Here is a 16,672-nt window from a genome sequence, read left to right as displayed (position 1 = left end):
TCTTGGTTGTTCCTGTGCAGATTTCCAAAATGGCTGCCATTCACTTCTGACTGAAGTGATAGAGCTCAGCTCACAGATTCTAATTAGAAGTGTTAAATTATCCTCCACAGTCACAGCAGTTTCAATTGATGGTTGTAAAAAAAATGATTTGCGTGTCTATTTTTTTCCTTAACAAGTTTGACGAGCATAATTCGTTTGCTTTCTCACCGTGAAGAAAGATAAACATCTATTTTAATTTATCCAATCTATAAAACACCCTGTGGTGTTGTTCTGTTGCTGTGGGCACTTATATAAATGCAAGAATTTAATGCTTACTGTTTAAAAGATTTGTCCTACCTGTCTTTTTTTAAAACTAATTCTCTTCTATAACTTTTCTTTCTCTTTATTTGTCCATTAATTTCTCTGTTTTGTGCTTAGTTTCTCTTCCTTTCAATATCTGTAATCCTCTTTAATTTCCATACCTCTCTTTCACAAGAACTGGAGGCAACAATAGGAAAGGCCATTCAGTCCATTTAGCGCATTTTGGATCATAACCATTATTTCTCTTTCAGTTAATTTCTCTTTCATTTTGCTTATTTTTCACCATCCTTGTTTGCTCTCAATCTATGCTGTTTTCTATATCATTTCCTTTATGATTTAATATTCATATAATGTGCCTTTGCAGCCCTATTTATTGTCTAACCCTACTTCCTACTTCCACAATATCGTTACTCAGCCTTTTCCATCCCTAAACTGTATCACTGCAGTCTCTTCCATTTCCAACTCATTCCCCACTTCTCTCGTTTCGAATCTGTTTTTTCAGCTCTCAGCTAAATCCCGGCAAAAGTTCAATTCTCTCCCTCATCTTCCAGTTGTAGCACAATAATTTCTCAGCTCTGAGCTATTCCTCATCCCCAGGCAAGACTGTGAGTGCTGCATATGGAGATCAGGGAAACATAAAGCAAGAGATCTACGAACAAAATGCTTAATAGCTGAGCAGTGAAAGAACAGAGAACTTTTAGTTTTATAAAGGGAATTGTGAAAAACGTTTGGAGATCATTATACTTCTGACCAACGTCTAATCTGTTTATTATTTTGATTATGTGGCTCCTGAGTAATTTGTTCCTTTTTTTTAATTCATTCTCAGGATATGGGGAGGACCAGCATTTATTGCCTATCCCTTGTTGCCCTGATTTGATACAACTGATTGGTTTGCTAGGCCACTTCAGAGGGCAATTAAAGATCAACCAGGTTGGTATAGGCCAAACCAAGTAAGGACGGCAGGTTTCCGTCCCTAAAGGGACATTAGTGAACCAGTTGGGTTTTAAAGACAATCCAATAGCTTCGTAGTCACTTCCAGGATTTTTTTGACTAAATTCAAATTCTGAAACTGTCTTGGTGGGAACCCAGGCCTCTGGATTACCAGTCCAGGAACAAAACTACCCTACCTTGACTGAGAAGTAACATGACTACATGCACCACCTAACATCTGACCTAGATAAGATCAGATTAGCTAGATTTACAGGTATAGTCAGCATAGAGAGGAGACCTTGGAGATACACTGGTTCAGAATAACATGCAGACAAGGATTCAACATAATGATGTGGGAATAAATACATCAGAGTTAATAAGATAGTTGACCTTTTGACTCCTGCCAATATTGTCACAACAGACGGCAGTTCTGAATTAGAAATCTCTAGATCACTATCATTGTGATAAATGACTGCCCACAAGCTGTGTCGCTGCATGTTCCACATTTAAAGCCATAAACACATTCCCGTTTCAGAAAGCATTCTGGCAATAAGCCACCCAGCATTACCTGGATGACCCGCTGCTTATAGCTTCACCAGCTGGGGTTCAGCTCACCACTTCAGAGTCGTGGATGGTGGCAAAATTCGTAGCAAAAATAACAAGTGACCATTGATATGGGCTGGTCGATAGCTTTATTCTTTGTGCAATGCATGTGAGTGTCAAAAAATATGAGCTGCTCTGCACCTATTAAGTACCTCAACGGCACTAATAATTGGCACAAAAGTGGTTACAACTGCCAGACCAGCTATGCCGAGTGGAGGTTTGGAGAAACTATGGCAGCTCCTCAGAGAAGAAAATTGTGCTAATACGCTGTTGCCAATCTCGTGGGTGTAATACCCGCTCTCACCAGCCGGTCATCTTTGGACACATCAAACAAGGCCATTGAATTCTTGCATGGTAGGAAGTGACTATGAGGGGTCGATTTTCCAATTGGGCCCCCGATTGGGCAGTGTGGTGTTAGCACCTTTCCCGCCATTAGTGTACTGATCCCGCCTGGGGCCAGCTTCCTTTCAATAATGTGGGCAAACTCCCAATATTTATTGGGCCTGGCATTGGGAGTTTACACCAGGTCTCTGCCCCCTTTATATTGCTCAGGGATTTCCTGGGGATCTCTGGGAGGGGGCATGGAGGGATTACACTCCCGGAAGGTGCAGCTACGCTGATGAGCTGAGAGGGGGCATAACTGGTCGTCCTGCCTCAGCTTCCTCTCCCAACACCAAAAGGGCGCCCACAAGAAATGGATCATACATCCTGCACCGAGTCCCTCTTCAATGGGAGGGGGCCAGGCAGAAAAGTCCCAGAGGTTGAGAAAAGGAAGGTCCCTTTTGCTTCGAGGGACAGCAAGACAGGCAATAGGAGGCAGAGGCCTTCACACTGCTGTTTGTGGGCAACACCCAGAGGCCCTAAAGGCTGTTGCATTTCTGCCTGTCTTCAGACTCAAGTCCTTGGCAAGAGGTGGGCCTCCGCCTGGGGTGTTTTGAGCCTAGGGCAACGACCTCAACCCACTAATATGGGTGGGTTCGGGTCGGAGGAGCATACTTCGGGGGTACTCTGCTTGACTAGTACCAAGTTGGGAGGGGGGTGGGGGGGGAAGGAAAATTGGCCCCTCCCAATCTATGTACAATATCCTGCAGCAATGGGTGGAAAATTAGGAAAACCATTTGGGATTCTTAAGCTATACTTACACGTAAGATCCCTACTGCCTCCGAAATTTATACTTCAATGGTATTATCCCCTTAGTTTTCACAAGGACTTGGCGACTATTTTTAAATTCATGTTTCACTGCCTATGATCATAAAGTGGTGATGTGGAGATGCCGGTGATGGACTGGGGTTGACAATTGTAAACAATTTTACAACACCAAGTTATAGTCCAGCAATTTTATTTTAAATTCACAAGCTTTCGGAGGCTACCTCCTTCCTCCTTCCACATCGTTCACCTGAGGAAGGAGGTAGCCTCCGAAAGCTTGTGAATTTAAAATAAAATTGCTGGACTATAACTTGGTGTTGTAAAATTGTTTACTATGATCATAAAGCGCAATGTCTTTTTAATCAAAGATTGTTCTTAATGCATAAAGGATTCAGTGGCCAAAGTCATTTATTTAGCATTGAAGTGTATGCCCAGAGGGTGATAATTTGTCAAGGACAAAATAGGAAAGGTCAAAAGCAATCCTGATGAATGTCGGTTTTTATTATAGTCAGAATAATGATCAAGGACTGCCAGAGACCTTCAGTTTTAAATCCCTGTCCTCAGATAATAAAGCATTTGTGCCCTACTACTGTCAGCATCCTGGCATCAAGGACACATTGTGCTGAGGAGATACTGCACTATAATACAATCAAAAAACAGATATGTTCCAACATTTACTGTCTTATTATTATTGGAGAAACAGCAAATCATGAGATAATATAGATTCAAAGGGTTAAATGGTTTCCTTATTCTTCAGTAGAAGTTGCAACATTTGTTGTCAAAAATATCATCATCATGGGATTGAGCCCAGAAGGTAGGTAAATAGACTAATCAGATATAACTACTTCACATGGAGGGTGGTGAATCATAGAATCATTGAAAATTTACGGTACAGAAGGAGGCCATTCGGCCCATTGTGTCCGCGTCGGCTGAGAAACGAGCCACCCAGCCTAATCCCACTTTCTCGCATTTGGTCCGTAGCCCTGCAGATCACAGCTCTTCAGGTGCATATCCAGGTATTTTTTAAATGAGTTGAGGGTTTCTGTCTCTACCACCCTCTCAGGCAGTGAGTTCCAGACACCCACCACCCTCTGGGTGAAACATTTTTCCTAATTTCCGCTCTAATCCTTCCACCAATCACTTTAAATCTATGCCCCCTGGTTATTGACCCCTCCACTAAGGGAAATAGGGGGTCCTTCCTATCTACTCTATCTCAGCCCCTCATAATTTTGTACACCTAAATCAAATCACCCCTCAGCCTCCTCTGTTCCAAAGAAAACAACCCCAGCCTATCCAATCTGTCATCATAGCTAAAATTCTACAGTCCTGGCAACATCCTTGTAAATCTCCTCTGCACCCTCTCTAGCGCAATTACATCCTTCCTGTAATGTGGTGACCAGAACCGTGTGCAGTACTCAAGCTGTGGCCTAACTAGTGTTTTATACAGTTCCAGCATATCATCCCTACTTTTATATTCGATGGGCCTGATTTTAGCAGGCCTGCGGGTTTCCGGCGGGTTGGGTTTCGGGAGCGTCGTCAACACGCTCGGTAAAATTAGTGGTTTGCCCGCGCGATCGTAGCAGGCAAACCACTAATGGGATCCAATTACCTGCTCCTCCGGGCTCCGCGCTGCTGGTCTGCGCGTCGGGCGGGCTGCGCATGCGCAGTACGATCTGTCAGCTGGAGGCTCTCTAGTTAAAGGGGCAGTCCTGCACTGACAGATGCTGCAACCAATAGAACACATTACAGCATGGAGCAGCCCAGGGGGAAGGCTGCTCCCAGTTTAATCATGCCTCACCCCAGGTATCACCAGATGGGGTGAGGAGGAGGGGGAGGACAGAGATCTTCCACCCGGCGGGCGGGAGGAAGCGGCCTGCCTCTGCCACCAAGAAGGCCTGGCTCGAGGTGGCAGAGGAGGTCACCTGCACCACCAACATATCGCCCACCTGCATACAGTGCAGGAGGCGCTCCAATGACCGCAGTAGGTCAGCCACAGTGAGAACATGTAGTCTTTCCCCTACACTCCGTCTGCCACAACACTGCCCCCACCCCACATCTCCTTCGGCACCGCAAACACCACTCTGTCACATCACCCCTCATACCCACTCAAACCCCATCCTCATCTTACCTGCACCTACTCACCTCGCGAGTACTCACCCCGCCACTAACACGCAACCCAATCCTCATATAATCTCATGGCTCTATCCCATACGCACCCTCTCGTGCATCTCCCTCACGGCCAGCCTCACTCAACCTGCCACCACCTGTGCTGCAGCCACAGGGCATGCATCACATATGTGCAGTAGGCAGCGTAAGGCAAACGTGTCGTGAGCATGAAGGGGATGCACAAGGGTGTTTGAGGGTTTGTCATGGGTGTTACCTATATTGAATTTCAGAACAACTCACATCACACATTATATTGGCACCACCACTGCCATGTCTCCGCGAATCCTGTCTGTTTTGTGCAATAGTGCCCGCTCCTGGGTATCACTATGAGGACCCACCACTGATGCCACCCATTGTGTCACTGCAGAGTAGGTGCAGGTGTATTTGCAGGGCTCTTCCGCGCAGACGACTGAGAGACATCGGCAGTGTACCCGGCTGCACCCTGGAAGGATGCGGAGAAGTTGTGGAGGGCAGTGGTGACTTTGGCAGTGACAGGTAAGCAGATGGTGCTGGGGCCAGCTAGGAGCAGCTCGGCATGAAAGAGCCTGCAGATCTCCACGACGACATGTCGAGTGAATCTGCGCCTCCGTGTGCACTGCTGCTCGGAGAGGTCCGGAGAGTTGCGCCTCGGTCTGTGGACCCTGTGGCGAGGGTAGTGCCCTCTGCGACGCGTCTCTCTCTGCGGTAGCCCTCCCTCCTGCTGTACAGGTGGATGTGTCACAGCACTCTGTTGTGGAGCTCCACGTGTCAGAGGTGGACGGCGTGGATGGCGAGGCTGGTGATGCTGTTCGCCCTCCGAGGGGGTCATGACTGCAGCTACGACGGCCCCCATCCGCAATATGTACATCTGAGGGGGTCCGCAAGGTAGGCACATGTCTCCGGACCCCGGGGTGAGTGTGCAGGTTGGTGACTTTGACCGTCAGGAGGGGGGTGGTGGAGGCCACACTTTGTCCCAAGTGACAGAGCGGCCTCCTGCAATGGCTGAGGGTCTGCCCCCCAACTGTCAAATGGACCTTTGCAGCTGCCACAGGCTGACGGCTGCAACACGTCCAGTTCAACTAGGACTGTTTCCCCCAGTGTGTGAAACAGTCCCATGTTTCTCCAAAATCACACACAGTCCCTTAATCAGGTCAGTTAATGACCTGAACAAGCGAAATAAATAACCTCAAGTGGCATCCCGCTGGCTTTAATTGCCTGCGGGATTCCCACCAGCGGGGGCTACGCACGCACCCCCACACGTCATCGGGGAACCCGGAAGTGGGCGGGATCGTGGCGCGATCCGGTCACGTGCCTGGAGATCGGGATTTTCGGGGCCCCCCGCTGGAAACGCACAGGAAACCCGCCGGTAAAATCGAGCCCTATGTCTCGGCTAATAAAGGAAAGCATTCCATATGCCTTCTTAACTACCTTATTTACCTGTCTTGCTACCTTCAGGGATCTGTGGACATGCGCTCCAAGGTCTCTCACTTACTCTACACCTCTCAGTATCCTCCCATTTTTGTGTATTCCCTTGCCTTGTTTTGCTCTCCCTAAATGCATCACCTCACATTTCTCCAGACTGAACTCCATTTGCCACTTTTCTGCCCATCTGACCAGTCCATTGATATCTTCCTGCAGTCCACAGCTTTCCTCCTCACTATCAACCACACGGCCTATCTTTGTGTCATCCGCAAATTTCGTAATCATGCCCCCTACGATTAAGTCCAAGTCATTAATGTATACCACAAAAAGCAAAGTACCTAGTTTCGAGCCCTGTGGCGCCCCACTGGAAATAGCCTTCCAGTCGCAAAAACACCCGTCGACCATTACTATTTGCTTCCTGCCACTGAGCCAATTTTGGATCCAATTTACCACATTCCTTTGGATCCCATGGGCCTTTACTTTTTTGTTTGGAATGGACTGCCCAGGGAAACGATCGAGGCTGATAACATCAACAATTGTAAGAGGTAACTGACTAGGCATTTGGTGAGAAAATCAATTGAGGGATATAGGTAGTAAACTGAGTATTCTATTTTTGAACATGGATGCCGGCCAGATGGACTGAAGTGATCTCTCCCAGTCCTGTAAATTCACAACTGTGAAAGAAGAAAGGTTTTGCAGGGAGGGTACCGACCCACAAAACCAAGTTTACTCCTCTCCCCTTGATTTGACATTTTTATCTATTTTCTTCCAAGCCACACATTGAGCAAATTGAGCAAAATTTTTAACTCAAGCAAACTCACCACTGAGGGCTTACTGCAAGTTCCAATTGAGTGTGTGCAATGAAAACCTCAAGGAGTTACAGGATAGATTTTACAAATTCGCACTGCCAACCTAGGTGTCTGAGTGTCAGCAGCACACATCAGGGGTTTGGGTAGGTGACGTCAGCAGGAAGGAATTAATTGGGTAGATAATCAGGAGGGGCACACCAACCTCCCCCACCCAAATTCCTGATATGGGCTCCTGGTGGACAAAACTCCATGATGGAATCGCAAAATTTACCCATAAATATCGACATGGCACCTGGACCAGTTGGAATCACCTTAGAATCTTCTAAAAAATGAACAAAGAAATGGGCATCACTTTGGTTACCATCTTGGAAGTTCCATCATACCCAGACTGCACTGAAAGAATGGACGATGAGGAATATTGTTCCAACATGCAATTTGTAAATATGCACCAGTTGGTCCAACATCCAGAGTGCAGAAAATGCTCAGAAAACAATTTACAGACTATTATCAATGTTCATTTCAGGGATGTAGATACATGTAGATGGAAGAGTTCCTCATATACGCTGACAACACCTGTCTCTCTCTTCGCCACCTTCTTCAACTTCATAACTGCCACTGTTTATCAAGTTATGGATAAGCCAGAACTTCTCTTCAAATTAATATTAGCAGGACTGAAACCATCTTGTTTGGATCTCATTGTGAACCCAACACCTCAAATCCCAATTCCATTCCCCTTTACCAGGTGCTCATTCAAGATGAGGCGAACATGATTAAATAGACGTCCTGTTTGACCCTGAGCTCAACTTCAAACTTCATTTCCTGTCTATCTCTGTCGTTCTCACTCATGTTTGAGGCTGTGCTGATGGTGTGCGAGGGCCTTACAGTAACCCTCACGATTTATGCTAATTAATTTAAATAGGTCCTGCAGTGAATTCCCCCTGGTACAGCTGTCTAGTCATGAGTGAGGAGTTGTGCCGTGGCTCTCTCTGCTTTACGAGGGAGGCTGTGCCAGAGTTACACTTCCTGGATCCTTGACTTGTACACGAGATCTAGCACACAGACAGCCCTGCTGTGAAAATCACCACAGCATGGAATGTTTATGTGAGTGAATCCTTTCAAGCCACCACTGGTTACATTTGACTTCAGTCCACTGATGCATTTAAGGAGGTCACAGAAGCCTTGTTTTCCCAGGGTCAACAATTTGCTCACTTTCCCCAGGAAAAGGAGGTGATGGAATGAGACAGTTCTGCCCTTTTACTAGGTGGTAGGTTTCCCTTATTGGTGGCACACATGTACCCACTGAGGCCCCTAACAACAGCCCAGTGGTTGTTATGAATAGGAAAGACCTTCATTCCATCAACATACAAGTTATGACAGACCACAGGAACAGAAGAATGTAGATGAAGGCATAATACCCTGGCAGCAGCCACCAATCTCTCCCTCTATGGCCTCCATCCCAATGGAGAATATGCACAGAGAATATTTAAATTATTTACATCTGATGATCTTACTGATTCTGCAGGCCACTCTAGGTCCATGAGAATGCAGCCTGACTGTCACCTCCAGGCTGGATTTCTCCATTATTCTCTTCATAGACCCCCTAAGTTCTACACAACATAAATCCCAACTCATTCTAAACTGCATTGCCTTCATTCTATCCTACATTAATTCCAACTCACCTATCACCTCTGTCCTCGGCCATTTTTATTGGCTCCACGCCTTCCCAATGCACTAACTTCAAATCCATGTCCTCCTATATAAATCCATTCACAGCCTTACCAGCCCTACTTGTGCAATCTCCTTCAGCCCCACAGAAACAGGAGTAGGCCTTCAGACCCTCAAGCCTGTTCCGCCATTCAATTCGATCATGACAGATCTGTACCTCAGCTCCAATTACCCAACTTTGTTCCATAATCCTTTGATACCCTCACCTAACAAAAATCTACCGATCTCAGTCTTGAAAATTTCAATTCACGCAGCATCCACAGCCTTTTGGGAGAGCGGGTTCCAAATTTCTACTAACCTTTGTGTGAAAAAGTGCTTACTGATTTCATTCCTAAATGGCCTAGCTCTAATTTTAAGATTATGGCCCCTTGTTTTGGATTCCCCCACCAGAGGAAATAGTTTCTCTGTATCTACCCTATTGAATCCCTTAATCATTTTAAATATCTCGAATAGATCACACCTCAACCTTCTAAACTCAAGGGAATACAAGCCAAGTTTATGCAATCTGTCCTCATAATTATAACCTTTTAAACCCCAGGATCATTCTGGTGAATCTGTGGTGTACTCCCACCAAGGCCATTATATCCTTCCTGAGGTGTGGTGCCCAAATCTGAATGTAGTACTCCAGATGGGGTCTGATCAAGGCTGTGTACAACTGAACCATCACTTCCTCACTTTTGAACTCCAATCCCCTTGAGATAAAGGCCAACATGTCATTAGCCTTTTTGATTACTTTTTATATCTGTGCACTAGCTTCTAGTGATTTGTGTACATGGGCACCTAAATCCCTTTGCTCCCCACAGCTCCTAGTGTTTCCCCATTAAGAAAATATTCCGATTTGTTTTTCTGAGATCCATAGTAGATGACCTCACACTTCTCCACATTGAACTCTATCTGCCATAGTTTTGCCCACTCACTTAGTCTGTCAATGGCCCTTTGTAACTTTCTCCTCCCATCCATACAACTTACTGTGCCTCCTAACTTAGTGTCATCTGAAAACTTGGATACACAACGCTCTATTCCTTCATCCAAGTCATTAGTATATATGGTGAAAAGTTGAGGCCCCAGGGTGCAGATCCCTGTGGAACACCACTTGTCACACCCCATCAATCAGAGAATGAACCCTTTATCCCTACTCCCTATCTCCTAACCAATTCCCAACCCATATCACAAGGTTACCTCCAATTCCATGTGCTCACATTTTTGCTAATAATCTGTTGTGTGGAACCTTCTCAAATGCCTTCTTGAAGTCCATATAAACAGTATCCTTATACACTCCCCTATCCATCATGCAAGTGTTCTCAAAAAATTCAACTAGATTAGTCAGACATAACCTACCCGTCACAAATTCATACTGACCGTCTTTGATCAGCTGATACCTGTCCAAGTGCTCAGTCACTCTTTTTCTGATGATAGATTCCGCACTGATGTTAAACTGTCAGGTTGTAGTTACCTGCTTTCTCTCTCCCTCCCTTCTTATAATAGTTACATTTGCAATTTTCCAATCCAGAGGCACAATTCCTGAACGTACGGAGCTTTGGAATATTATGTCTAATGCATCTGCAACTTCCTCATCTATTTCTTTTAATATCCTGGGGTGGGCAGCATCAGGTCCTGGAGATTTGTCTATCTTAAGTCCCATTATTTTCTACATTCTCCAGTTCATGTCCACTGCCCTTCTGACTCTGGCCTACTATCCATTCCCAATCTCACTGTTCAACCTTCAATGGCAGAGACTTCAGCTGTCTCGGACCTGCACTCTGAAACCCTCACACTAAACCCCTTCACTTTGCCACTTCTTTCCTCAACTTCAAAACCCACTTCTTTCACTATGCCTTTGGTCACCACTCTAACTTTATATCTATAACTGTTTGTGTCTGTTCTCCACCACCCGCCCCTCCCTTCCAACCAACCCCTGTTCTCGTTTCTGAAGTGTCTTGGGACATTTACTGCATTAAAAGGACTATACAATACTCAAATTATTGTTATCGTCATCTTCTGTGGAGGAGAAGATGGACTTTGTTTACTGTTCTACACTTTCATATGATCTCAAATCCTTAACCCAAATGCTCAATAACCCCTCCTGACTCATGAGTTATTAATAGCCGGAAAATTGTCTGCTGTACACGCCACATTTATCTCCCATTGGCAGCATGAACCCATTCAATCAACCCTTTAAAGTACTCACACACGGGCTAAGTACGATATACAATAGGAATCCTCTGCATCAAACTCCATTAAGCAAGTTACTGATATTTCTCAAATATCCACTGACCTCATGTTCTTAAGTGATTAGTAACAAGAAATTGCATTCAATGACTTTCCAAGACCATTAATTTATATAATTAAAAGGTTTACATCTAGCACATGCCCCTGGGTGTGAAAAATATACATCACACTAGCAAGGTGTCCATGAGTTAAAAAATCCTGACTGACAGATAGAATATGAAATGGCAATAAATCATTGTTAACAGAACAATGCTAATGGGGTCAAATATGACTAATGGTGCTTTCACATTCCACAAGTTCAGCATCAGTAGGAAACTGAAACCACTTTGCATCAATGCTAGACTTGGCATGCATATCAAATATGAAGCCCCAAACTGACTCTGAAGTGGATTGAGACTCCCTCTTCCAGGAAGTCTCACTCTGCTTTGTTCGGGTGACAGGTCAGGCTCTGAGATTGGATTCAAGCCACTATTGGGATGGATGAATGCTTTGAAGGCAGTCAACTATGTAACACAAGTACATTGCAAACATGTAATTTTTTTTATAGACCCTGCTACTCCCATCACTTTGTCCCAGTCTCAACCCCAATAATCTGCACTGACCTCAGCCCCAGGAACGCTTCTGATTCTATCCTTATCCATGGAAATATCTTCACATGCCCCCTGAACTTGGACTTTGTCACTCTCTCATTTCCAGGTAACTGGAACTGACTCTGCTCCATCCTTGCTTCAGCTTCTGGCCTTGTGTCCATCCCCAATCCAACTCCCACTTCACTTGTTTGCTCTGCCCCTCCCTACTCTTCCTGTGCCCCATTCCCTAGCCCGACTGCTCCACTTCGCAGCCCATGGTCTAGAACATCCGTGAGGAGCACACTAGTTGAAATAAAGATCGGACTAACAAGTTGGAGGGAAGCTGATGAAGACCATCAATACAAATATTAATGAGGACAAGCTTAGACCGTCATCTTAAACGTATCTCTGCTTTTTACACAGACACTTTCCTAATTCATTAAAATGTATGAACTAAAGACTTTTTTGGTGGCCAGTGCTCATTCATATCAATGTGCAATCCTAAATTAATATCTAGAAATGAATCCTTTGCATGAAGCACTGCTTTGGGAACGTTAATCATAAAAATTACTCCTGTAACAATCCTAGTTAGGTTCAACCTTGGCTCAGTGGTAGCACTCTCGCCTTTGAGTCAGGTGGTCAAGGGGTCAAGCCTCACATGACAGACCTGAGTACATAATCTAGGTTGACACTTCAGTGCAGTACTGAGGGAGTGCTGCACTGGCAGAGGTGCCATTTTTCAGATGAGAGATTGGGCTCGATTTTCCTGGGAAATTGCAAGTGCGTTGGGGGCGGGGGGCTCTGGAAATCAGGGAAATCCCATTCGGGTTTGGACGCCGACTCCAACCCGCAGACTTCCGGGTTCCCTACGGACATACCTGTGTGCGCGTGAGCGTCCCGAATCCGGAAGTCCCGGCGGCAATTAAAGCCGGTGGGATGATAGTTAAAGAGCCAAATGTACCTCAAGGTACTTAAGGCACTTTACTTGTGACATAGTAGGTAGTTAAAATGATTTTTAACTTACCTGGGCTGCTGAAACCAGATGTGAAGGGCCGGATCAGGCAAAAAGAAACAAAATAAATTAAATAAAAAACCATTGCACAAAGTGAAAACACAAAATCAACCTACCTTTCCGATGTCCGATGTCTCCCTCTCCAATCTCTCGCTCTTCACCCACCTGATGTCCTCCCGATTGCCCCCTTTTCACCCCCCCCCCGACGTCCCCCGACCTTTCCCTCTTCACCCCCCCGATCTCCCCCTCTTCACCCCCCGCCCCGATCTTCCGTTCCAGCGCCGGATGACGTCTCTCTCTCTCTCTTTTTCTCCCCCCTCCTCGTGCTGCAGCTCCTGAAGGCAGCCAGCCTGTCAATCAGGGGCTGCCGGGCGTGAAACCCGGAGAGCACGTTAACCACCGTCAATTACGATGCGATCCCATTGGAAACGGTAAGTTTTGTTTATTCGAGTTTGCCACGCGCACCTTCACCTTCACCTTCACCGCCCACGCCCCTGCCCCTGCCCCCCCAGTGCCAACCTGCCACCATTTCAAAATTGAGCCTGTTAAGTTGAGACCTCTTCAACTTAATGGCCAAAATTTAACCCTCAACCAACATTACTAAAACAGATTACTCTGTTTGGTCATGTATCTCATTTCTGTGTGTGGGATCTTGTTGTGCACAAACTGGGTGCGGCGTTTCCCCAAATTACAGTAGCGACTACACTTCAAAATACTTCATTGGCTGTGAAGCACTTTGGGATGTCTTGAGGTCCCTGAAAGGTGCTAAATAAATGCAAATTCTTCTTCAATGACAATTGCATACATTCGTGACATTCAATATGTTAAAAATGGTTTTCTGTTATGGAACACTGGATAATACAGCAGCAATATGAATAACAGTGCCCAGGTGCTCATCAGGCACCATCTTCTTCTATTGTCGAAAGACCACAAAGTCATGGGACTGCAACACTTACTCATGTACTCTGAGTCACTCATAGCACTTGAAGCATGCACCAGCTCAGGCATGCCCACTTCAGCGGGTGCTCATGAGTTTGAGAGAGCACAGGATGAGTCACCGGTGACAGGTGAAGAAGGGGCAGACTTGGAGACCCAAGCAGGGCAGGCTGGTGTTGGGCAGAGGGCAAACATCCACATGCCTCTTTCATCACAAACACTGTGAAGCATGCAACACGCTTCATTATTTTGCTAATTCACTCTGGGTCATACAGTAAGGCACATTTGGAGCAGGTAACCCATGTTTCCAAGGATTCAACCGTGCTGTTTTCACCCTCGGTTAGGGAATGTCTAATTGCAGCAAGCTATGTGTGTGGTCAGCACTTCCTGAAAAAGAGTCGTAGCTCATAAAATCTTTTGTGTTATGTGAATAAGATCTGAACTTCAATGGAACAGGAACTCTTTCTGTTAATAAAAAGGAGGGAACTGCCTACAGGTGCGTGGATGGCAATGTGAGTGCAATCAATATACCCTGGAATTGCTATGCATTTCAGAAGATTAGGTATGTCTCACCAGTGCCGTGGTATATGTAGAAAGATGATTAAGGCATATGCTACTTCTGTGATCAGTGAACTGCACCCTCGCTGACCTTTGTGATGTCCCATGCCATTGCCTAGAATGACCCAGTGGCCTGGTTTAGTGTGGACTTTACTCCTTGTTCCAGGAGATGACAATGGTCATGTCTCTGATGAGCACTACCTTCACACATACTATTCCTTGCTGAAGTCCAAATGGCTGGCATCTCATGCTGCACTGAATGTTGGAAGACCTTCTATGCCCTCGAACCTCCTGGGATGTCCTCTCCTGCAGTTCCTGCTCCTCTTCCCCCATATTCACCAATAACAGACTTGACACCCAACTCATGATTCTGTGTTTACTCAAAGGTTTACATTTTCCCTCCAGCAAGAACCCACGCCCACACATATTGCTGAAGTCTGCCGATATTTTTCCGCCGCGCGCTTGCGGTGAGCGAGGTACCCTCACTGCCAGCGTGTACTCGGAAGATTTCGGCCAAAGCCTCCTCTGAGATTATTTCCACCAGCTCTGCTCACCCACAAGGCTCTTCTGGTTCCCTCCAATGCTTCACACCAGCTTCAATAGGGTAAATGCTGTACGGATAAAGTAAATCCTTAACAATTTTGCACATATCTGATTGCTCGTTAAGAACGACTCATCAAGCATAAAAAACCTTTAACATTATGTCTGTGTTTTAATGTGGTTAATGGCTATTAACACACAAGTAATTTCAAGAGAAGGGTAAACATGAATGTTTGAGGCACCAGCACTAACGAACATTATTATTAACAGACAACACTTACTTGGTGCTCGCACTACCTTTAACACACAGAGGGAACTTCCCCCTGCAGAATCATGACTGAAAATCTTGACTTCAGGCAACACTTTAAAAATAAATGATCTTAAATTTCCTTCATTACAACAGTGACTACACTTCAAAAGTACTTTATTGGCTATAAAGAGCTTTGGGACTTCTTGAGGTTGTGAAAGGTGCTATATAAATGAAAGTTCTTTCTTTTAAGGATTAGAATAAGAGGTAGCTTTAGACAAACTGGTTGTGTTTTTTAAAAAAAGTGCACCTACCAGCTCGACTCTTCCAAATCCTCCAACTCCCAGCGTATCAATGATGTTAAAATCACATAGTTTCAGGTTTGAAAAGAAGGCGGACTCAGCTTCATATCTAGATTTTGTCACATGAAAAAATGGAAAGTTCTTAGTCGTGATGAAATGACAATTCTGTAGCATTATTACAGGATGGTAGGACCCTGAGATTGATCTGTTATCAGCTGGTCCTTCGTCTGAGGCCTATACTTTGTTGTATAAATCAGCCATTCACTGGTTGCAGAAATCCAACATAAAAATGTTTAGGCTCGGCAGTTTCTCTACATTCATCAAGTCAGAAAATTTAATATAGGATCTTGCTGGAGATAATCCTGGACAAAGCATATTCCACTTTATGTCTCTCATTCCTTCATTTTGCTTTGGCAAATGTTTTTCTTTACAGATTTCAATTACCAATCTTTCAAGGCAAAGGAAAGGAGAGGAAGGCTTTTAGGTTTCCACATCTCATTATGTGAGGTACCTCCCAAACCAATTCCTCATCTGCAGCTGGCGGAGATTATCCAAATGGGAGGGATCAGAAGCGATAAGTCCATAAAAGTCTCCGGAGAGAAATCACGTCCAGTTTTGCATTGGGAAACACTTCACAACAAATACCACAAAGAGTTTCCCCATAACAGCGTAAGTAGCTCCAAAGAATTAGATGTAGCAAGTGTTTTGAGTCTCACTCATTTACATTTACCTCAGTTAGAAGATGGATTTTCTGATCTAACTGCCAATATTCGGTGACTATAAAAGTCAATTCTTAAAACACTGTCAAAAATGAATTACCATGAACTTAGAGACTGACAAAAGCAGAAGAGCAGGCAGGAGCTCCACACACATTTACTAACAGGCACACAGCTCTAAAAATAGCAACGTGTGGTGTGCCCTGGTATGAGTAGAAAAATTTGATGATATGCACTCTGGATAGGCATCTAGTGGCTAAAAAAAGGGTTAACCACATGATCTGATAATTGACCTTTAACCTACTTTATTGCACAGTTCAACAGTTGGTGCTGAAAAGCAGTGACAGAACTATTCCCAGCCTTATCTGGATCTAGTGCTTTGAAATTACTTCCACAGTCAATAGATCAGCATTTTCTATTCATATTCTGCAGTCGTGATATTGCAGTAATCTTTCATGATTAAAAAAAATACAATTAAAAGTC

General features: G+C 44.9%; 1 protein-coding gene across 4 annotated transcripts in view; it reads right to left on the bottom strand.

Moving 5' to 3' along the window:
* prkg1b (protein kinase cGMP-dependent 1b) overlaps positions 1–16,672 on the bottom strand; it is a 609,599-nt gene that overhangs the window by 44,681 nt on the left and 548,246 nt on the right. For all 4 annotated transcript variants that reach the window (XM_068002574.1, XM_068002575.1, XM_068002572.1 and 1 more), the window contains exon 10: positions 15,486–15,582. In XM_068002574.1, coding sequence (XP_067858675.1) covers positions 15,486–15,582 — 97 coding nt within the window. The remainder of the gene's footprint in view (positions 1–15,485; positions 15,583–16,672) is intronic.

Source organism: Heptranchias perlo, chromosome 21, assembly GCF_035084215.1.
Source record: "Heptranchias perlo isolate sHepPer1 chromosome 21, sHepPer1.hap1, whole genome shotgun sequence".
NCBI lineage: Eukaryota > Metazoa > Chordata > Chondrichthyes > Hexanchiformes > Hexanchidae > Heptranchias > Heptranchias perlo.
The sequence above is the reverse complement of the archived record's forward strand: the minus strand, read 5'-3'. Positions and strand labels throughout refer to the sequence as shown.